Source organism: Toxorhynchites rutilus, chromosome 2, assembly GCF_029784135.1.
Source record: "Toxorhynchites rutilus septentrionalis strain SRP chromosome 2, ASM2978413v1, whole genome shotgun sequence".
NCBI lineage: Eukaryota > Metazoa > Arthropoda > Insecta > Diptera > Culicidae > Toxorhynchites > Toxorhynchites rutilus.
This window is the reverse complement of record NC_073745.1, coordinates 84,404,037-84,427,342: the sequence shown is the minus strand read 5'-3', so window position 1 is coordinate 84,427,342 and position 23,306 is coordinate 84,404,037. Positions and strand designations below refer to the sequence as shown.

General features: G+C 37.7%; 1 protein-coding gene and 1 non-coding gene across 12 annotated transcripts in view; one reads left to right on the top strand and one right to left on the bottom strand.

Moving 5' to 3' along the window:
- LOC129771622 (protein lava lamp-like) overlaps positions 1 to 23,306 on the bottom strand; it is a 146,820-nt gene that overhangs the window by 2,748 nt on the left and 120,766 nt on the right. For 10 of the 11 annotated variants that reach the window (XM_055775457.1, XM_055775456.1, XM_055775458.1 and 7 more), the window contains 5 exons: positions 18,260 to 18,394; positions 17,496 to 17,558; positions 8,857 to 10,823; positions 8,648 to 8,789; positions 7,558 to 8,587 (listed from right to left, as the gene is read on the bottom strand). In XM_055775457.1, the coding sequence (XP_055631432.1) occupies positions 7,558 to 8,587; positions 8,648 to 8,789; positions 8,857 to 10,823; positions 17,496 to 17,558; positions 18,260 to 18,394 (3,337 nt within the window). The remainder of the gene's footprint in view (positions 1 to 7,557; positions 8,588 to 8,647; positions 8,790 to 8,856; positions 10,824 to 17,495; positions 17,559 to 18,259; positions 18,395 to 23,306) is intronic. The other variant, XM_055775459.1, reaches the window with a different exon arrangement.
- Positions 21,077 to 21,211, top strand: LOC129772312 (U4 spliceosomal RNA). The gene has a single exon (XR_008742595.1). It is a non-coding gene; the product is annotated as a U4 spliceosomal RNA (small nuclear RNA).

Below are 23,306 nucleotides of genomic sequence, written 5' to 3'. Positions count from 1 at the left end.
TTGTGAAAGAACTATAAAGTAATCGGTGGCTCATGGTAATTTTTAACAGTTACAGTTTCGGGGGTATTTTTTTATAATGAACAATATCGACAAGAAAACAAGAAAAAGAAAAGGAAGTTCCTAGAAATCCTTTTATATCATCTTTTTATGCCCCATCTAAAAAAAGGCATTAATTCTCAGTTTACCAAGAATACATAGACAAAGAATATTAGAAATATGCAAACTTTATATTCCAGACCTTTATCATCTGGTGATTATCTAGAAGGCCGTTATACATTCTTCGATAAAGACCCGAAAACCCGAAAATGTAAAACATATTTTTGTTCCGAGCATGCAGTTATGCTACGTTCTGATTCTAACTCCAATGAAACCACAATCGATTAATACGTTTTTGTGTTATTTTATAGCTCTTCATACTTCCATGAATTAGATTCAGTTGCTTACTTTTAATCTCACTATAAATAAAGGCGCTAAAAAAAATCCTGTCCAAAAGCGCGGTGTAAATAATCAGAGAGAATGCAGTGAACAGTGATTGCTGCAATGACAAAATGTGCACGAGAACGATGCGGTCGTAGAAACTGAGAGAAACTTTTCCTCAACTCTATAGAGCAAATATTAATTGGTCGCCGTTGACACCAATGTTTTTGTTATGTCAAGATTTGAAGTCCCTTTTCAAATATTGTTTTTTTTTGGTGTGGCTGAGCAATGGAAAGTAACAGTCCCACTATCGGTGATTGGCACGTAGGTAATCGGCCAGATCACCGTGCACTATCCGCCGCTGTAATGAATTCTTGTTTTAAAGTTCAGAGGGATGAACTCTAATATCATTCGATTCCATTTTTACATTTTATCAACATGTAAAAATGGATTATGTAAAGAGTTACAAAAATCACTCATTTTCAAAAAAAAAATGGCTGTCGTTTTGGTAATCTTTCGAATTTTCAAAAACCCCTATGTGACGCTTTAGGTATTGTTCTAAAGTTTCAAAATATTTATTGGAATTCGTTCTGAGACACCCCGTTGCTTCAGAACCGATACCACCAGCAAGGTATCGATTTCAAATCATCAAACTGTCAACAGCGTAATAATCATAATTCGTGCAATAAAAAAAAACGAAAATACATCTTCAAATATACCTTACACAATAACCAAAATACTCAAACACTTCATTTTATTCCCAACATCCGAAAAAAATTACGAAAATTCATTATTTTTCGACCTTCCTGACAGGGGTCCACCCTTAAGTTAACAAAAACCTCTAAAATTTAAGTCTGCTTACAATGATCTACTTCATTTTCATAATGTCTTTATTTTAGTATTCCTTTTTCAAGGTTTACACTACAGTCTACTTATTGATTAAAACCAATGATTTCGGGAAGAATTGACGTGTTTTTTTCCCGCTCCATTGAAGCTGCCAATTTAGGTTGGTTGGTGGTGATGATATTGCTTCTCTTGTTGCAAAACCGGATGTGACTGAGGAAGACGTGAATAATGAGTCTGTTCGAAGGATGCTACCATTGCAAAACCCGCAGTGTTGGACTACCATGTCTGACACATGAATCACTTTCATTAGTACGGTCATGATCGGCCATCGTTGCCATTGGTTATAACACTTGATGAAAAAAAAAATCGCTATTCCCCCACGAAGCAGTCGATGATACCATCCTGGGGCAAGAACCAGTGAGGAAACTTGTTCTCCAGCATGGGTCTCTTTGGAATCCGCTTTCCGTATTTTGCGGAAACCAGGCGTTTTCGTATCATCCGACAGTTTATGCAGTTTGATTGTTCTCTGTATCGTCATGTTCCGTAAGAGATGGGAAAATTTAACCTGCAGCCATTTGATCAATAAACTAATCTGCGAAAAATCTCTCAAGCCAAACTGAATTTACCTCAACTAGCTTCTTTGCGACAACCAGCAGTGACGACGAGAAGCGACTAGTTTTGGCAGCACAACACCTGCCGTGTAGACCGCTTGAAAGATCCCAGTAAGTTTCATCCTTTTGATTCTGCATTGAGAGTGCCAGGAATAGCCGAAATGAATCATATCAGCCGACCGAACTTGACTATTCTTACTCCACAGTGGCATTCCGAGTACCAACCATATGGTTGAAGTGCTTACTTCAAGAAGGTCGGTTGATAATCGAATCTAAACATGGATTTGTCTGCCTCTATCGGTTCTATTCATCTGTCCCTTAGGCACCGGTTGTGTAAGTCAGTACTTGAAAGCTATATTATGGCGGGTTTACATTAGGGAGATCTATAGCTATAGATGGATTTATTCACGTGAAAATAGGTGTAAACGGCTGAGAATAAATATGATACACTTATTCGAGGTATATATAACTTGAATAAATTCAGCATATGTAAACGCTTGTGAATTTCTCACTGGTGAGAAATCACTAAAGTTGGTTGCAGTTCTACTTCAGGGGAATAAATTCACCGAAGATATGAATATATTCATTATAGAAGTTCACGCTAGTGTAAACGGTTGATGGGATTTCTATAAATCTCATCATATTTATTCACATGAATATATCCCTAGTCTAAACCCTCCCTTAAGTGCCTCCTCTGGTCTTTTCGCTGGCTTGAGAGAATTCAACTTTAGTTGCTCTTAAGTTCATCAGCATATCCTGGCTGGGAATTTGGCCACCTACAAATAGCCGGATAATATTACATTACCGCCGATTCATTGGTTCCAGCGGACGAACAAAACACAGCGCTATTTATCGTACTTCCAATTGATCTTCGGTCCACCGAAGATCAATTGGTTCTTTTTCTTATTCAACTTAGCAGCCTTTACTGGGCCGCTTCCGTTTGTCGTGGTTGATATCACAACATTTGTCAGCGTCAGAGATTTCTTCTCAAAATAATTTATGTAATGCTGCTATCCGCACGGTGAAATTTGAAACGATGACAGATATATATTTTTTTCGCGGTTGCCAGGAATGACAATCATTAAACTTACCAACACCGTATAGTAAAATGTATCAATCGTTGGTAGGGATGTGTATTGCATCTGACATTCATTTTTCATACGGTTGGTAATATGTACAAACAATATGTACATTCTACTAATGTTTGCATTACCAAATATTTGGTAACTTCCTTTACCAAGAATTTTTCTGGGTGTGTGAAAACTAGTGTAACAATTCCCTTACTACCAGTACTTGGCATGAACATTTTCAAACGCTTCTGCTTCATACTGAACAGAACTCCAAATGTCTTAGGCAACTTAGGCGAAATCATTGAAAAATTCGGGTTTTTGTCGTTTTCGAGGTGTTGAGACCAAAGAGACAGTTAGTATCATGAATGAGACTTTTCTTTAAAAGAAAATGTCAAAAATAGTATTTATTTTATCAGATTCCCTTGCAATTGCGTTGCAGTGTTACGATTTGCAGAAAACATAACACGAAACATGACAAATGATATATCAATCTGAAGATAATTGTGAATTATTCCTGAATTATTCTTGAAGGCGGTGAAAAAAGGCGGTTATGATTCTTTGTCTCTTTTTTCTAGAGAAAATATGCCAAATTTGTTATTCCGTTTAAGATGAAGATATTTCAATTTTAAATACATGAATTACTGCAGCTTGGAATTGATGCCACCGGTGAAAACCGTTGAAACAACTTATAGCAGATAGGGATCGCAATAGAGTCTGCAGCGAGTTTAGCTATGTTAGAAACTCAGTTTAAAATCGTAGGCAAAAAAAAAACAACTAAAAGAGCAAGAGAAAGCAGAGAAAGAGTTGAAGAAAAGAGACATAGTGATATTTGGAGGAAAAAACAAACATCAAAGAAAAGAAAAAAAATTGCGAGAATCTATATAAAAAATTGCGAGAATCTATATAAAATAAAGCTATTCCAAAGACTATGCGGGAAGCTTATAAAAATAAAAGACCGGGCCGCTAGTTATTAACAGAGAAAAATTCGAATTTCGTTAATTGTGTTGGAGTATCAAAAATTACTCTGTTTTGAGAGGCTGAATTAGATGATCTATGAAAACATAATAAAGGTGCAGAAAACATGTTTTTAGCAGTTTTTTTTCATTCAATAATATCCTCTTTTTCAAATAAATGCCAATAAAGCCTGAAAAATACACAATTTCAGGCATTACAGAGAGGTTCAATTTTCGGTCTGTGACACCGCGCGCGAGTATACGTGTTATGATTTTGCACGCGAGTACAGGAGGGTTAATCTCAAATGGATAAAAAACTTAAAGTTCGATCCTCTCAATCCGCTTTGCATTTGGTTGCACGGATATAAGGTACTGGTCCTGTATTCGAATTCCAGAAATAATTTTAGATTTCAGAATTAACGTTTAAGATTCTTTTTTCAAATTTTAGTATCCTTTTAGTATTCCGTATGCAATACACATCGTACCTACACCAACGACTGGGACACGGTATTGGTAACTTTACAGGTAACATAACATGACGGTAAATTATTTTCAATCATTTTCAAATATGTTTAGGATACAGGGAAACTTCGATATAACATATCCTCGATATAACGTATACATTTTCAATGGACGAATCCTGACCATCCCAGATTGTAGCGAAACGTTGTGCGTGTAAATACATTGGTCATTTGACCCCTTCCTTGCTTTCCCACGAACACCATGCGCCTGGAGCTATGCAATTAATACACATCGATACACAACGAGTGTCCTTCGACGTTGTACGCGAAAGGGTTAAAGTGAAAGTTAATTGGCTATTTTGAGTACAGTGAATAAAAAATCTTGATTTTGGTAGATTCTATTTACCAGGAATTCACCAGGGATTGTTTAGAATTATATTGCAGCGTAATTAAAAATAATAGAGATTGGGCGTCAAAGAGCGAATTGTAGAGCGGTTAGAGAGCTTTAATTTGATTGATAGAAACATTCAAGCTTATTATGTATTTTTGGATAATATTAAGAATAATACCCTAAAAACCCCTTACTTTTAAGTTTTTCACTTCTAAAATCCACTGATTCGAAAGTTTAACACTTTATTCTATATAGAGTTCTCTCATCTTTCAAATAGAATCAACAGAATAGTCCTACGTAGCGTATTTTTTAAATTAGAGCCAATTTGAGGTACACAGAGCCCGAAACAGAGAAAAAGATCAATAACTCTGTCAATGTTGAAATTCGACCATGTGCGTAGAAATATTTTCTTCATCAAATATCATCATCTCCTGAAAGAATTCGGGTTTTTTACATGAAATAAGAATTTTATAACTTTAAGGGGATGAATCAAAAATTTAATTCTTCTTTTATATTCAAAAAACGAAAAATATATGTATGAAAAACAAACATTTTTTTGACTCGATTATATACAGTGAAAAAAAAATCGGAGACTGTATATAATCGAGTCCGCTCTGTATTTACAAAAAAAAGATCATTCATAACATTTTTTCTGTAAGGAACTCCATATCGATATCCATTTTGATTAGATTCAATATTTTGATAAGACAATCTCATGGTTTTTAACTACGTACATGGCGGGTTACCAAAACATTGTAACTTTGAAAAATCATAACTCCAAAAAAGAAAAAAAAAACGCCGTTCTGTTTTTGGATATTCCGTATAAAAAAAACTCAGCTTTCAAGAAAAAATATTCCAAAAATTACCGCTCTTTATCCCTAAACCATGTAAACTATGAAAAAAAAACAAATATCAATAATTCATTAACAATAATAACGAAAACAAAACATATCTTTAAAAAAAACTGTTTTTTCAAAGAGTAGCTTTAGTTTGATATGTCAATCATCTGAATCGGCTCTGTAGTTCAAAAGTTATAAATTATAAAGAAAGTCAGGGGTCATTTTTGGATACCCGGATAACCTTATAATGGACATGAAATAATTGAAAAAAATACGGGCCTAATATTTTGCGATAAGGAAAAAAGAACTTTGAAGCGTTCTAACTCATTCATGACTCAAAAATGAACCTACTGCATTTCATGATACACCTTATTCACGCGGCTGAGACAAACCAGCCCAGGAGGCTGAGAGTCTCAAAAATAAAGAATTAAAAAAAAATTCACGCGGGCTCAATACAATGCTGCTCTAGTTTCACGCTTATAAAAAATAACACATTTTCTCCTTCATACACACTCCTTTCGCTTCACGTTCGTTCGTTCCATTCTCCAAACTGGAGTAAAGATTTCAATCATCAGGAAATGGAATGCGGAATGAAACATTTATTTATTTGAGCAGTTTATACTCAAATAGAAGTTTCGTTGTTGTATTGGAAACGTACCCACTGAAATTTAATGCATGGAAACAAAAGGAAATTGAACGGTGAGCGGCACGGATTTGAGTTATTTTCCCTATCTACCGCACAAAAAAAGTTTTTTTCAAAATGTGTACCGAACACGATTTTTTGAAGCTACTGGTGAAGTTTTGCACGATTTTCTTTTATGCGATTTTTTTTTGTGCGGAAATGGATTCGCAAGATTGTAATAATGCTTGGCAGTGATATAACTCCAAATCAAGGAGAATATGAAGCATGGTATTGATGAAGTATAATTCGACGGTGATGCAAGAGAACATCCAGCGTTGCATCGCATTCATCAAAACGTGAGCTACAAGATCTTGTAAATACAGAAGAACCCCGATTATCCGCGAAATAGTCGGGCAAGGTCGCCGCGTGTAACAAAAATCGCGGATAACGCAGTAAAGGTTAAACAGGATAAAAAAAGATTTTTTAGCGTAAAAACTATGTTTCTTTAATACAGAAAGCATTAAGCACTATCCATCTGTAAGGTTGTGTACACCAATGTTCAGATAACGCGAAAGCCACGATCAAAACTAAAGCGCAAGACCCTACCACTCAATGACAAATTTTGGGAAAGTCTTTAGAATGACTAGGGAAATCGCATTCGCGAAAAATCCGCACTGCGGATCATCCGCTTGCGGTTAATCGATGTTCTACTGTATATCGAATTACAAGCATTGTTGGATAAAGCCTATTTCTCAACACAAATTGGGCAATCCCCACAGAAATTTAGCTAGAGTCATCAATTTTCAACCGCTTACGGAGACGGTGAAGATTCAGCGCATCGGCAGAAAAATGATGCTCTGTCTTGGGTGTGACCAGAAATGTTGTCTGTTTACACTATACAACGTTGATCATAGTACTTTATGAAATTTCTCCATCACATATGGCAAGAAAAATCAGTTTGCGATACGTTAGAAGCAATCAGCTCAACATCATTTGTCCGAATAGACGCGAACTTCCTCTCCGTAGCAAAATGGTTGCGCGTCCGTTAGCAGACGATTATGAGTTTGATCGCATTCCCTGATTGGCGGTTTTCAAGACCAGAGGCGAATGAAAAATGTAGTTTAATGCCTCTATAAAATAAAATATTGGAATTCAATTTCATTCCATTTGGGACGCAATCCTGTTCATGTTTGATGTAAAAGTGAAAACGATGTTCAAAGAAGAAATGTTTTATGTTTTCGAAAGCATATGTTTAACAAAGAAAAAAAATGTGTAAGAGACCCCTAGACCCTACCATTATCGTCTATACATATAAATCAGTTCAAAGTTTGCAGGAACAATACTCACTGTTGGTATTTTGCACCGGCACCATCTGCTGCGCCATTGAGGTAACTATTGGCAGCGAAGCTGGGACCATCTGCTGAGCCACTTGCTGTTGCTGCTGCTGCTGCTGTTGTTGTTGAATTTGTTGCTGTTGCTGAATTTGCTGCTGTTGCTGGATTTGCTGTTGTTGTTGCTGTTGAATTTGCTGCTGTTGCTGGATCTGCTGTTGCATCTGATGTTGTTGCATTTGAAGTTGGAGCTGCTGTTGCTGAATTGGTTGATACTGTTGTTGTTGCTGCTGCTGCGGTTGTGGTTGCTGATGCAATACTGTCTGCTGCATGATTTGCTGTGGCATTGGTGGCTGCTGCTGCTGTTGCTGAATTTGCACCTGCTGTTGAATAGGAACTATCGGAATCATTGGCTGCTGCTGGGTAGGAATATGTTGCATCTGTTGTTGTTGTTGTTGTTGCTGCTGCTGTTGATGCTGTTGGATTTGTTGTATGTGTTGCTGGATTTGCTGCATATGTTGCTGTTGTTGCTGCAATTGTTGTTGATGTTGCTGTTGCTGTTGTTGTTGCTGTTGCTGCTGTTGTTGTTGCTGTTGCTGCTGTTGTTGTTGCTGTATAGCAGCAGTAAAGTTGGGTTGAACGCTTTCTACGTTAGGCGTTTTCGGTAGCACTAAATTGAGTTTGGCTTCTAAATCGTTTGCTGTTGGAACTTCGCAAATGTTCTGCTGTAGTTGGTGCTGCGTGGGAGGTGGCTGAGTGGGGAACGTTTGACAGGATTTCTCGTCCGTGGGAGATGAGTAGTTGGTTTTCTGTTGTATTTGTTGCTGCTGCTGAGGAGCAGCGGTGTGCTGAGTATCATTCGGGTTTACCAGCGGCGGTTGCTGCGGCTGCGATTGGGCCGGTTGTTGTTGTGATTGATCTGTTTTGGGAGATTCTTGTACGGTTTGTACCTGGAAGCGAGATACCTTACGAATTATCGGCTTCGTGTCATTGGGGAATTTTGGCTCGGGACATTCTACCGAGGGGCTGGTCACCGTTGAGTTTTGCTGAAAATATAGAAAGGGGATTAGTACTGATTCCAGCAGCGGATTTTTTCGTTCGCTTACTTGTGTCTGTAGCTGCTGCTGCTCGAAAGCAGCGAGCTGAGGGGGTTTTGGTTGTTGTTGTTGCATTACTGGCTCATTGATCTGAGCAGACGTCAGTTGAGCTAGTTTATGATGCAAATCGGCCAAAGTGTTGTTTCCAGAACTGCAAATAGTATAAACACACAATATTTACTTCCCAACGAACTGATCAATAAACGCTAGTATCTTACCTATCTATCCGATCCACGCTGCCCTGATTGGATAGTCGTTTGTCCTGGTCGCGCAAATTTGGAGTACTTGCATCACTTCCTGCACCACTCGCTGTCATGACAGAGTTTGGTATCGAACCTGGCTGGTTCTGCGAGTGTTGCGGATGCTGTTGACCACCCTCACTCGCTTGCACATTCATATCCGCCGATGTCCGTCTCGTGCTGTACACCGAGGCTTCCTGGGACGACGGCAGCGTATGAAGTAGGTGTTGCTGATGCTGCTGATCTATGATCGCTGCAGCATTTCCATCAATTGCATACTCTTGGGCTACTTCTGGTTGGGATTCGGGTATATATTCCTGTGCCTGGTAGAATTGCTGCTGGACGAACTGTTCGCTGGGCGGAAGCTGTGGATCGATTGGTTGTTGCAATGGCTGCTGCTGCTGCTGGACCGTTTGCTGTTGCTGTTGGACTGAGTGCGTAGATGAGCTTGATAGACTAGTGGAGGAAGTTTTACTCGTAATAACGTGTACGTGTGTTATATTTTCTAGACCAATTTTCAATTGTTCTAGTGTTTCCGGCATACGACTAGGCAAAACATGATCAACGGAGGATTGAGTTGAAATCGTAGGCTGACATTGCTGCTGCTGCTGTTGGATTTGTTGTTGTGCTTGTTGTTGTTGCTGCTGCTGTTGAGCAAGCGCTTGTTGGTATTGCTGCTGTTGCAATTGTTGTTGAAAGATTTGTTGCTGTTGTAGTTCAACCTCTGCCGCTGTCATCTCCGAGACGAACTGTCCCGGTTGCGGTTGTTGTTGTTGAAGCTGCAGCTGGTGCTGTTGCATCAAAGCTATATCATTCTGAAGCTGTTGTTGCTGCTGCAACTGCATCTGCTGATACTGTTGTTGGGCAATTAGTTCTGCTTCCTGTTGTGCTTGCTGCTCTAGTAGCATTTGTTGATAAACTTCCATTTGTTGTTGTTGTTGTTGGATAAGAATCTGTTGTTGAAGAATTTCATTCGGCTGTTGAACCACCATCTGTTGTTCCGCTACAATTTCTGGTTGTTGTTGCTCAGCAACAAGTGTTGGAGCAGCTTCCAATACTTCGCTTTGCAGTGGTGGTTGAGGCGACTCAACGGCAGCTGGTTTGACATCATCGCTGGGCAGAACAACAGGCGTTACTGAAAATCTAGACATTTTCCTCTCACGCATTGGCTGCTTGTTCTCAACAGTAGGCGAGTCCATAGCAACAGAAGTAGTGACAGGAGTAACTTTAGTTGGAATAGTTGTACATGTGGCAGAAGCAGGTTCTTGTTGACTAGAAGAAATTTCAGTGTTACTGTTAGTAGTAGTGTTAGCAGACTCATTAATCTCTTCGCTACTGGCTGATGGCACTGTAATAACACACTGATCAGTTTTGTCTACCCCCTCCATTTCCTGGGCGTCGTTTGAGGCCAAAGCTGTAACACCGGCAGCAGTCGGTGTGTTCGGATCCCGCTCAAGATCATTATAAACGAAATGCTGTTGCATATGACTGCCCGACGTAATCGTATTCTCCGGGGTGTTCTCGTGCGATGTGTAATCGGTACTGATAGTGCTTGTTTTCCGCGAGTTTTCATCACAACTACTGTTGTTCTCATTGTTTCCATCGTCCATCACCACGTGGGTGACCGTTGTCAACTCGCCCGTTCCCGCGCCCAGATCTCCGCCAATCGTTACAATATCCTTCAAATCCCCCTTCGAGCCGTGGTCCTCCGATCCACCGTTCATCCCGGCGGTAGCGCTGCTGTTACTCTCGACGGAGAACGTCTTCTGCAGGTCTCCATTGGTGCCGGAGGCGGGCACGCCACCCGGTTGCTGCTGAGACATTGGCGACGAAGAAGTCGAAGAATTTGTAGTGCTGGAAACGGCGGTGGCCAGCGCCTGCCGGTCAATGATCGTCGGGTCGAACATATGCGAAAAGTTCGACGCGGTTGTCGAGGTTTCATCGCGCTAGGATAGGCGTTGTGGGAATATGAAAGATGAGTTAGATATCGATATATAATAGCAACCGATAGGTGTATGTAACGAAGAAACAACATTGCACAAATTTCTACGAATAGTAATGAAGCGAATGTTTTCATGGTCGTACATACGGGATCTTATACATGGTTATACATGTTGATTTTATCGAAGATGAGATACACATAGGGTATATTATTGATAACTACTACTAGTGAAGAAGATGTGTCGCTGAGATAGTATGTGAAGTATTTCTAGCTTAGTTGGTCCTATGTATGAAGTATTGAGGTATATTGCTTTATGCTAAATCAAACAGCGACAAATTATGGTAAACCTAATATTGTGCACAGCGAAGTTTATGATTTTCAACGAATAAATTCATTTTTGACGTACGTCAAAGTTTAATCGGAAAACAAGTCACATTTTCATGAAATAATGTTATCGTTAATAACTATTTTCGCTTCGCACGAACTCAGATGATTACTGATCGCATACTGATCGAATCGAAAATTCCCTTTAATTTGGTTCGATATGTTATACACTAAGCCGTAAACGATTCAAATTAACGACAATTGGAAGCATTCCCATTTTCCCATACATTTGTTTTGTTCATTTGTGTGCTTACCTACCCGTACTTTCAAAAATAAATAATTAATGTATCAGCGAGACGCGTGTACAGGATGACAAAGGTCGCCTGGCAGTGTTTTTTGTCGTATCGTTTCTCTTGTACAGTTTTATTTACCGATATGTGCATGTTTTTATTGAACATGTAATCATCCGGTATTTGACGGATGCGATTTGTTCTGGAAGATTGTTTGTTTTGATCACGCTATAATCATGGACGCAAAACGAGAGCTGGTAGTAGATTTACAAGAAATTTAGACCGTGTGAGATCTTGAGACGGCTCAAACCCATAGATGTGAACGAGAGATTCATCTTTCGCACCATGAAAAGATACAATGAGATGGGTAAGTATAAACTCCAGGGATGCCAGGTGATTTTTTCAAATGTCTTCACATGGTACGAAAAAATGTCTTCAAATATCTTCACAATCATATCGGAGGAAACTAATATTCATTACTTTTTTGTTGAATTTATACTATATCCTTGTGAGTTTTCTACTGGGAAAGGTTTGAAAAAGACAAAACAAGACAACGAGGCAAAAGTCTCAATTAATCACTAAGAACAAAAGTAAACAAGTGACACCAATATAAATGTGAGCGAATGATAAAAAACCCTACTTCTTTTAACGCTATTTTCGTCCAATAGTTCGAGTTTCATGAAAATTGTATCTCTCAGAAATGTTTTCACATACTTATCAATGTCTTCAAAATGTCTTCACGGCAAGTCAAATGTCTTCAAAATAAAGACATGTCTTAAAACCTGACATCTCTGATAAAGTCCACCCAAGGCATGGACTTCATCCAACGGTTAGGACCAAAACGATAGTGAAACGTGTAAGCGAGCGAATTCGGAATCCGACACGATCAGGGCGAGCGATTGCCAAGGATCTGAATATTTCCCTTACGTCGATTCAGAACATCATCACACATGATTTGAAACTCAAAGTGTTTAAAAAACAGCGAGTTCATGGATTAACGGAGAAACAAAGGAAGACTAGGATGATTCGAAGCAAGGAGTTACTACAGCGGCACGCTGATTGTGATATTCTTTTTTCCGATGGAACAATGTTTCTGTTGCAAGATACTCACAATCAACAGAAAGATAGAGTACACTCTGTCCAACTTCTATAAGACCAAGTGATGATCTTGCTGGTTTGTGCCATTGTAAACAAACAATGCTTCTACTTATATTCTAGTGTATTGGTATTGGTGACTACCATACACTGCATGATTTTCATATGTGTGTGTGCAAGCGCTGTGCATAAACCAAAGGTTTTGTATTTTTTAAGTGTCAAGATTGTATAAGATCAGTTACATTTTCCGTTATTTTATTTGTTTTGATCAGTAAATCTGGAAATTGCCGAAGGGAAAAGTACTCACGGAGAGAAAAGAAAGACAAATCGATGCATTTGATCAAGAAAATGTTAATATCAGAGAAATTTCTCGTCGGATTTTACGATCCCATTAAGTAGTGCTCAATTATTTGACGAATCCTCAAGGATATGGTAAGAAGGAGAGAGCTTCACGTAAGTCGAAGCTCTCTAACCGGGATAAGCGGGAAATAACTAGAACAGCTTCGAATACCTCAAAATCACTTATGTAAATAAAGCAATATTTCAATTTCAATGCTACTCGGGTGACAATTCGTCAAGTTTTGGGAAAAAATCCTCACATAAAGAGAGTTTAAAAGGTTGAAGCTCTTCATCTCACATCGGAAGACGTCTGAGTTTTGCTAAAGTTCACATGAACCGACCGTGAGACATGGTATATTGTGACAAAGAATGTTTCCGAAAAAATACATTTTGCTATATACCATAACGAAAAGTCCTTCAATGTATAGGCTATCTTCACTGACGAAAAAAAGTTCAATTAGGATGGTCCTGATGTTTTCAACGGGTACTGGCGTGATTTACGGAAGAAGTAACAGTATTTTTCAACCAATAATTTTGGTGGAGGCTCGTGCATGGTTTGGGTGGGATTCTGTGCCACAGGAAAGCTCAAGATAGCTTTCACATCATTCAAGGATTACATACATGTTCTGGAATCCTGTCTCCTACCGTTTTTGTGTGGAAATCGTCACAAAAAATCACATATCATATAATAGTATATCAGCAAGGAAACTGAGCAATGGATTAAGGACCAAAAACTTAATTATTTGGAGTGGCCGGCTCACTCTCCAGACTTGAATCCTGTTGAAAATTGAATGAACGCAGAATCTACACCGAGGTAAAACGGTACACTAGCTGAAGAGCTCAAGGTCGCAATTTTGAAAACATAGTAAAATTGTGGAGAAAATCGTTCATCAGGATTTGGAAAATAGTATTCCAACACGAACTTTCCAGGTTATTAGCCGAAATGGCAAGGTTGCCAATTGTTCACATGTAAATCAGCCGATCGTTCTGAATTTTTCATTGATAATACTTATGAATTTTGAAATGGATTTATAGAAACTGGACAGCTGAAACTATCATATTTAAGCACAATAAATAAACAAACAATTCTTATCCAGAAATCAGAGAGGTGTTTCGTTTCGCATTTGAGTCATTATTTTCCAAAGTTAAAAAAATCGTTTTTGGATCATCATCGTCGCATTCCTGTCCTAAAAATCCTTTTCGAAAGTCACAATCTCTATATATATAAAAATGTTCTGTTCGTTTGTGTACGCTTCAAAAACTCGAAAAGTACGGAACCAATTGGACTCAAAGTTGTACACAATATACAACCCACTTCAAGGAGTGTTGTTACGGCATAAAAAATTGGAAAATTGGAAGAAAAATGATTTTATATATGACCAGAGTGCGTTTCTGAAATTGAGCTTCTAATGAAAATCGACTGTTCAGTAATGAATATGTATCCTAGGTGATGGAAACATCTTTTTTCCACGTGTTTGACAAAATCATGAACTGAGATTGTGTTTCGAAGCAATTTAAGATTTATCGATTTCCCTCATCTATCTTTATATATATAAAAATGTTCTGTTCGTTTGTGTACGCGTCAAAAACTCGAAAAGTAAGGAACCGATTGAGCTCAAAGTTGTACACAATATACAATCCACTTCAAGGAGTGTTGTTACGGCATAAAAAATTGGAAAATTGGGAGAAAAATTATTTTATATATGACCAGAGTGCGTTTCTGAAATTGAGCTTCCAATGAAAATCGACTGTTGAATGTAATGAATATGTGTCCTATGTGATGGAAACATCTTTTTTTCCACGTGTTTGACAAAATCATGAACTGAAATTGTGTTTTGAAGTGATTTAAAATTTATCGATTTCCCTCATCTATCTCTATATATATAAATTTTCTGTTCGTTTGTGTGTGCGTTAAAAACTCGAAAAGTACGGATCCGATTGAGCTCAAACTATGATACAATATACAAAACAACCAAACACATCTAGGGTTGTTGTTACAACATGAAAAAATGAAAAATTCAACTCAACCATGCCACCACCATGTGCCACAGCAAAGCGTGGCAGGGTACAGCTTCTTCTTCTTCTTCAATGGCACTAACGTTCCTAGAGGAACTTCGCCGTCTCAACGTAGTATTACTTGCGTCATTTTTATTAGTACTTAGTTAAGATTTCTATGCCAAATAACACGCCTTGAATGCATTCTGAGTGGCAAGCTCTAGAATACGCGTGATCACATCACAGTGCAAGTCGGCATGTTAGTTATGACGCTAACCACTCGGCCACGGGTACAGCTAGTTCATCATAAAAAAAGTTTATGATTCCTTAATTTTTTTAATTGCGCGCCCCAAAAACACTCAGTGATGCCGTGACGGAAAATATAAATTGTGACCGTCATATTATCTCAGATGTTACGGAGTCTTCGTAGCCAAATGGTTGCGAATCCGCTCACCACGCTAACAATATTAAACTCAATCATATGGCCTGAGATGATTATCCCTTTCTCGTACAACATCGAGTCTCACTCGTGGTGTACTTGTATAACAAAGGGCGCTAGAACGCTCAGCCAAGTAGCGAAATCACTTGATGTGTGACGTGTTAAATAATACGGGAAGAGGTGATGGAGAGTATTTTCTAAGGCTAGACACGAACTGCATAGCTTAAAATGGACAAATCGAACAAATATATGATTTATAAAAAAAACATCAAGAAAAACTTGTTTATTTTTGAGGCTTTTAGTCTCCTGGGCTGGCTCGTCTCAGGAGTTGAAAGAGTTGTTTCAAGTGTGGTTGTTTTGACACCAACGACAAATAGTACAATGAACAAAATATATGGAACCGATGGTTTAGGAAAATTACATTATCAAGACTCGTACAAACACATTTTAATGGCCTTCAACTATAAAGTTCATTGGCATTTAGCCTTGAAAAAAGCCAATTGTAAACTAAATCAACTAAGGGTCCGAGGATTGAATTCAAGATCGTTCGCTACGTAAGCAGATACGCAACCATAGGATTAAGAAGACACCCTGCAGAAAAAATAAATCTAACAGTAAATATGTATTACGCTCATGACAACGCTTGGTTTCCTGTTGTTATACTGGTTAAGATCTATTCGGGAAATAACGGATGAGTATTTTCGGTCTATCTACCTGAACTATTGACACAACTTTTCAAATATCAACCCATACATTTGTTCTGATTAGAAGCTCTCATTTGTACATTTGTATGGGAAACTAAAACGGGTTTTACCGCATAGCATTTCTCTAACATGAACTAGAAAATCAAGCACCAGGATACAAACAAGTTGTGGGTTGAGGATCTTCGTAGCTATACTGGTGTCAGCGAATAGAAGGCTCATTGCCAGAAACAGATTCCATTGATTGATCATTCTGATTGGCCTTTTTCAAGGCTAGAGGCTAATTACCTTTGAAGTTTAAAGCCTCTAATAGAAAAAATAAAATAGGAATCAATCTGTGGATTGAGGCGGAACCCTTTTAAAACAAACACGGAAAAGAAAACTTCGGGGATCTTCTGAGCGAGAGAATACAAATAAGTTCGTCTCGGGTTGGATGATGTCAGTAGCGAAACGTTTTTTTCTCAAGACAAGATTCGAATGAACTTTGTAGTTTAAATCCTCAATCAATCAGATATAAGCAAGCTGCGGGTGCTCTTGTCTGTGGACGAGAGAATATAACTTCGCAAAAGTTCGATTAGCTACTAATATAATATAATAGAATAGGAACAACACGAATGCCATCCAACAGAATTCGAATTCACCTGACATGCCACCCTGAGACTTTTTTATGCTTGATAGAAAAAAACCTCACAGGAAAAAAGCGATTCAGCTTCAGGAAAGTAACGGGGAAAAATGAAGACCTCTCTAATGATACGGACATAAATCGAGTATCACCAATATTGTGAGGACTGAATCAAGCGGTCCATGAAGAGTATGATTAGGGTACGTACGATTTTAAATTTGTGTGAATTCTTGAATGAAAAATTCACGCTTATGGAAATGAATAATATTAGAGGAGAGAGGTAACGAAACACATATATTAGCCAGAATTCTATTCTATCCCGAGTGTGAGCTAAAGATGAGGAACAGAACAGAAAAAAGATAAAACCAAACAAAAATTCTGATATACGGATGAAAGCGATGAAACATGAAAGTCATTCAAAAGCAAGCAAACTCCACACAAAAAACACACTCACATATAAACAGCAAGCGAACAGAGAAAACAGAAATAAAATGAACGTTTCCGATTTTTTCAACTATCTTGTTAAAAACTGCACACGTCTATCAAAATTCACGAATGCTTGTGCTCCAATTGTTTTTTCTCTTCAACTTAATCGAACCCAGAAATCTGAAGGTTCGGAGATAAAATTTGCTGGAAGAACACTGTAAACAATCACTACGCATTCGGTGAATTTGGTAGTAATCAACAAGAGAGAACAAATAGAAAAAACCAATGAACAAACCTAACATAGGAGAGGTGATAACCAACAAAGAATAACACGAACGAAAAAAAACAATAAATAAAGGTAACAAGTAGAGTAGAAAAAATAGATAAATAGAAAAGAAGAGACAGCAGGTATCCTCATTTTCTCTGCCGGGGTAAATACACTTACTGATCTATGTCTCTGGTGTGTTTTAAAGTTCGAACGCTGGCGTGTCAGAGATGCGTGGCGCACCTGCACATAAGATAAAATACCGACCGAGTGGGCCCAAGTTCCGATATATATATAGAGAGGAGAGCAGAGTGTGAATAGTTTTTACAGGCATTTAAACAGAACAATTCGAATGTGGAGAATATTTGGTGTTTGTTTGTTTAACAAAAAAAAGAAACAACAGAAAGAGTATATTATGGTGTGAGAAAACTAGTGTTGAAACTAAAAAAGAGTAAAATTGATTTAGAATTTTGTGAATAACCTAATCACAGTAAAAACACAAACTATCAAATTTATCATAATGTACAAGTGTTCAAATCAACAATGGTTCATGGTTCCGAATGTGGCATTATAGTTGTTTTTATTTGTCTAGAGAGGAGCTTTTCGTGTGTTATGTCGGAAAATTTCGCAGAAGCCTTTTAACCAGGATGAAAAAGCTACTCTCCGTTAGTTACCGATGTGTTGCATTTTAATTGGTGTTACAAGTTTAGTACAAATCATCAATCATATACAAATAAGGCCAAAAACCGACGAAAATAAAGTCAAGAATGAAACAATAATAATAAAAATAATTACATAGTTAGTCAACAAATAGAATAAATGCCAATGAATCGGGAAGCATCATTCTAGTTATTAACCGTTATGAGAAATAAAGGCGTTTTTATCATTACTGTGCAAACCATTTACCAGTCAATGGGAATTATTGTGGCCAATGAGTTCCTTACCTTCTCGGTATTCCTGCGACAGCACTGGGACGCCACCGGTAGCTGGTTTGGGTTCTCCTTCAGCTGGCGCAGAATGTCGCGTACCATCTCTATGAACACCAAACTCTGTGCCTCGGTCAGTAGATCCTTCGACACCTAAGGGAGAAGGGAGCAGAGAAAGAGAAATATATAATTACGTTATGATATGCACCCCAAAGACCACGATCAGCAAATTCCAAACATGATACCATCGCGAACAACCAATAGCCATTGTTATGTAGCTCTTTGTTTTTATCATCCTCATAAACAAGAAATTTATTTCCTGTCTTCACACTGGAAGTGAATGTTACTGAACACCACTGTCCCTCTGCCTCTCCCATTCCTAATGATTATTTGGGTGTCGGGGAACCCCGCTTCATAATTGAAAATAGCTTCTCGCATTAAGACCTACCCCGACGATGCAAATGACCCTTACCATGTTTTTTTCGTCCCTGCCAGAAAGCTCTGCAAATTTTAACTATAGTCAGAGACCTGAAATATAATTTGGGTGATGCAATTTAAAGACATTTGGCACCAACATTATTTTTTTAAATCCCCGATTTCCGGTGATTTTTTAGTTTTCAAAAAACTCAAATTTTAACGTTTGTGACACTAGTAAATGAAGTCCGAATGAGCTAATATTTTGCATAGGGTATATTATCGTGCAAATCAACATATCGTAGCAAGTTCCGAATGAAAAAACGAGATAACTATTTTTATTGGCACCCAAAACCATACTTTTCGTTTGGTACTCCCAGTCCCAGAGTCCATTTATATATACAGCCATTCCATGCCAAACCGATATAGTGATTCTCAGATTTTCGTAAAAGGGGTAGTTTTGTTCTTCATCGCAAATTATTAGACCCGTATTTGTTTATTTTTTTGTTAGGGTGAACATTTCCATTTTAGGGTGGTTCGAAATTTTTTTTTCGCATTTTTGCCAAAAATGACTTTTTTTTTAAATTCATAACTTTCGAATCACTGGACCAATTCAGATGTTCGATATATTAAATTAAAGCCAATTAGCTGGAGAAGAGGAGAGGGGTCTGTCTTTATTCCATCATATTCTCTGTATCAAACATTTATTCCATGTAACGGAGAAACATGTTATTTGCAAGTGGTTGAATAATATTGAACGAGAATTGTGTCTGAAAATAATCAGATATTATAATAATGAGTTTTGGTAGAAGTACTAGGAATTTCTTAGTAAAAGTTAAATTCAACGGGGTCAATTAGAAGATCAATTAATGAACAGTTCTGTGATTGGACTCATGAACTTGCGCTTAGTAAGAAAACGTGAATATTTGAAGGTATTGATAACAAAAAACAAATTTTGGGAGGGACGAAGTTTGCCGGGTCAGCTAGTATATATATATATGAATGGATTTCTGTCGGTCTGTCTGTCTTATTCTTATGGACTCGGAAACTACTGAACCGATCGACAGAAAAATTGGTATGTAGGGGTTTTTGGGGTCGGGGAAGGTTCTTATAGTAGTTCGAGACCCCTCCCCCCTGTCTAAGGAGGGGCTTCCATACAAATGAAACACAAATATCTGTATTATTCGAGAATTTATCAAGCAAACGAAACTAAATTTGGCATGTGAAGGTTTTGGGGTACAATAAATATTTCTATGGTGGTTAGACACTCCTCCTCCCTCTCTAAGATTTTGAATTTTTTTTTTGGGATTTAGAGACTCAGTACTACTCTAATTTATATTTAAATGTGTTTCTACGGCTTTTCTAGATATGTGTGATTTTTTTCAGTGTTGTGCGATACAAATAAATATTTTTTTTATATTTCTCTTTATGGTCTGGCTGGGTAAGGGAGTGAAAAGTCCCCTAAACCAAATCCCTAGCTGTATGTAAAATATTGTACAGGGTACTAAATAAAACATTTTGGCAGTAGTACCATATATTTGAGTCCTTATATGGTACACCATATGATCTATGGTGAAAAACGCACCTTTTCGTTTTTTTCACGCCATTCTCAATAGCTTTGAGACAAAAATATCTTCCTAATCTGGAGCTAAATCATGAACCCATTAGTAATCGAAAACTGTGAGAAGCTTCTCGAATTGAATCAATGGTCGAGATCCATTACATTTCTCAAGAAATGATACCTTCAACAGACATCTTCAATAATGTAAGCTTCTCGAACTTCTCCAGATCTTCTAGTGATTTCGATCTTTCTATGAAGGAAGGAAATCGAGAAATTCCAGGTCATCTTCGATCGTCGATAATCCCTCGTATTTTTGCTTCAAAATATAACCACATCAATCCTTCAAGAATGTTTTTCACTGATGATTCTGGCGTCGGCCCACTACTCGAAGCAATTGTTGGAGGAGAAGGAGCGGCTGAATATTGATGTGGTACCCAAGTCGGTGAACCCGCCCAACGTCCCCTAGCTGCGTCCCATCGAGAATTCCTGGGCAAACCTGAAGCGTAGGATCTACTCCAACAATTTTATCCCGAAAACTGAGATGGAATTGATAAATAAAATGAAAAAAGAACTCAAAAATATACATACACGCATGTTCTCGTCCGCCATGGCGAATGATCCGGTTAACTGCCGGAAGGTCGTTCGCAAGAGCGTAGCATTTTTTATAAGTAAGCCAATATAGTTACTAGTGATGAATCGAATAGTGGTTTGGCCAGATATTCTGCTCTTTATTAGCTTCTTAATACAAAATTGATTATGTAAATGTAAGAAAGAAATAAACACACATTACAAAAAAAAACACACATAAATAAAAATTTAAACGATTATAAAATTTTTCGTTTAGAATAAGTATCCAATTTAGCTTTGCGCAGTGGCGATACCGTAATCACTGAGGTTATACAGAAGCGCGATTATTGCTAATTGAAAAAAATCCTATTTAATAGTGTATCATGTTTTCTACAAGGAATTTACAACAGTTGTATTCTGATAATAGTTTTATATTATTATAAATAGATTTTTGTGTGTGTATTGAGATGATGCCGAACTAAAGGGTGAGAATTACACTCACGCATGCCAGTTCGTGATATTTTAGCTAGTCGCGATCCTTTTTTTTATATATCTGTATTATAGTGATTTTCAACTCATCTGGCTGGTTCATCACTTTTACTTCCATTTTTGGAAGAATGTCGGGAGTGAGAATTGAACTCGTGACCTTCAGCGTGAGAGGCATGGATGTTACCACTACGCCAGATTGCCTCCTCTGTCGCGATCCTTATTCTATGTTCCCCATACACGTCTTCCTTCTGTAGGAGCATTGTACCACTGCGACCATTAGTTTGATCTATTGTACATGTCTTCCTAAGAAGCGCAAATGTTATTATTTAGTTCGCTTCTCTTATCCTCACTCCCATTCTCCCTTCCTTTTCTATTACAGTCCAGTATTTGTTCTGGTTTAACTGGTCCTTGGACCAGTTAAAAAGCAGAATTTCGTAAACATTCGACGCCATATTCAAATGGAAGATTTGCTGTGAGGGGCATTCGAATGTAATTTGAAATGTATTGAAAATTGACATTATTTTCGCATGACTAAAACATTGATTAAACTACAAGGAAATAATTTTCTCAAATTGAATTTCATATCTGTTGTCGCATTCAATGCGAAACTTCCATTGGAATCCTTTTATTTATCCAATTACATGAACAACGCGAATCAAACGATTCATTGAAGTTCCGTTTAATTTGACGTTTTACATGCCAGACCAGTTAAAACGCGAATGTCGAAAACTGGTCTTCCCTTTTCGCCCAGTTAGTGAATGTTTACTGTATATAAGCAGAACTTAGTACCCGTTAAGATTAGATCACAACAGGAACTACAAACATTACAAGGAGGCACTCAATACCGAAGGGTACCGTTGCTACATCTCACCTGGCGATGTAGTTCTCACGACCCACATCAGGCGCTGTCTCAGACAAGGACAATTACCGACGAGGTAACGTAGGAATAAATTATATTTTTTATGAAATATTGTTCTGTAGTTATATAAGCTAATTAGACTAAAGCGTTCGCTTAGCGATAAAGCGTGAATGTTTGGAAGTATTCATATCAAAAAATCAATTTCGGGCGAGACGAAGTTCGCCGAGTTAGCTGGTACCCAATAAATCAGAATGGCATTGTTATAATAGAATACCCTAAATTGGTGATCAAACAACGTGGACAGCTCTTCACCATAACAGAACTACGTCCAATTAAACACCTACACAAAAGAGTTGTTCAAAGACTCATGCATTTACCCACTCATAATGCAGTAATTCCATGCCAAACCGATATAGTGGTTCTCAGATTTTCGTCAAAAGTGGTAGTTTTGTAATTTATCGCAAATTATTAGACCCGTATTTTTTTATTTTTTGTTAGGGTGATCATTTCCATTTTAAGGTGGTCCGAAAAATCCATTTTTTTGCATTTTTTCCAAAAATGACTTTTTTTCAAAAACACTCGAACCACTGGACCAATTCAGACGTTCGACATATTAAATTAAGGGGGTATTCTAGTGTAGAGACACGAATTCCGGATGTTTTTCCGAGCTCCGTAAAAATAAAACAAAGAATATTTTTACTATCCATTATATCATTATTTGTTCATCTATCTTTTTACGTTTTAAATTGAACGGAGAAAAAATATTCATAACTAGAATAGTTAAGAGTTGATGAAGTGAGAGGCCTCAAAAAAAGTTGTGCCATGGCGTACACGATTCCAGCCCTTCTGGTTATCTGAAACAGAAAAATTTAACAGATTCTGAATCAGTAAAGATGCCGCTATCGCATGAACCTCGGACAAGTCAAAAACATATTTTTTGACAAAATGGCGGCCGTTTGAAAAACAAAATGCGGTTTAAAACGTTTTTTCTTACGTTTCCCGATTTTTTTTAAAATAGTAAAATTTAGAAATATTATTTTTTAGATGTTCACGCGATAGAGAATGCCTGTAGATTGTACCCATATAAATTCGACATGAATCGGTTCAATAGAACTTGAGATATCGTGTACACCAGTTTGAAAAAACGTGTTTCGAGAAAAACGAGTTTGAAGTTC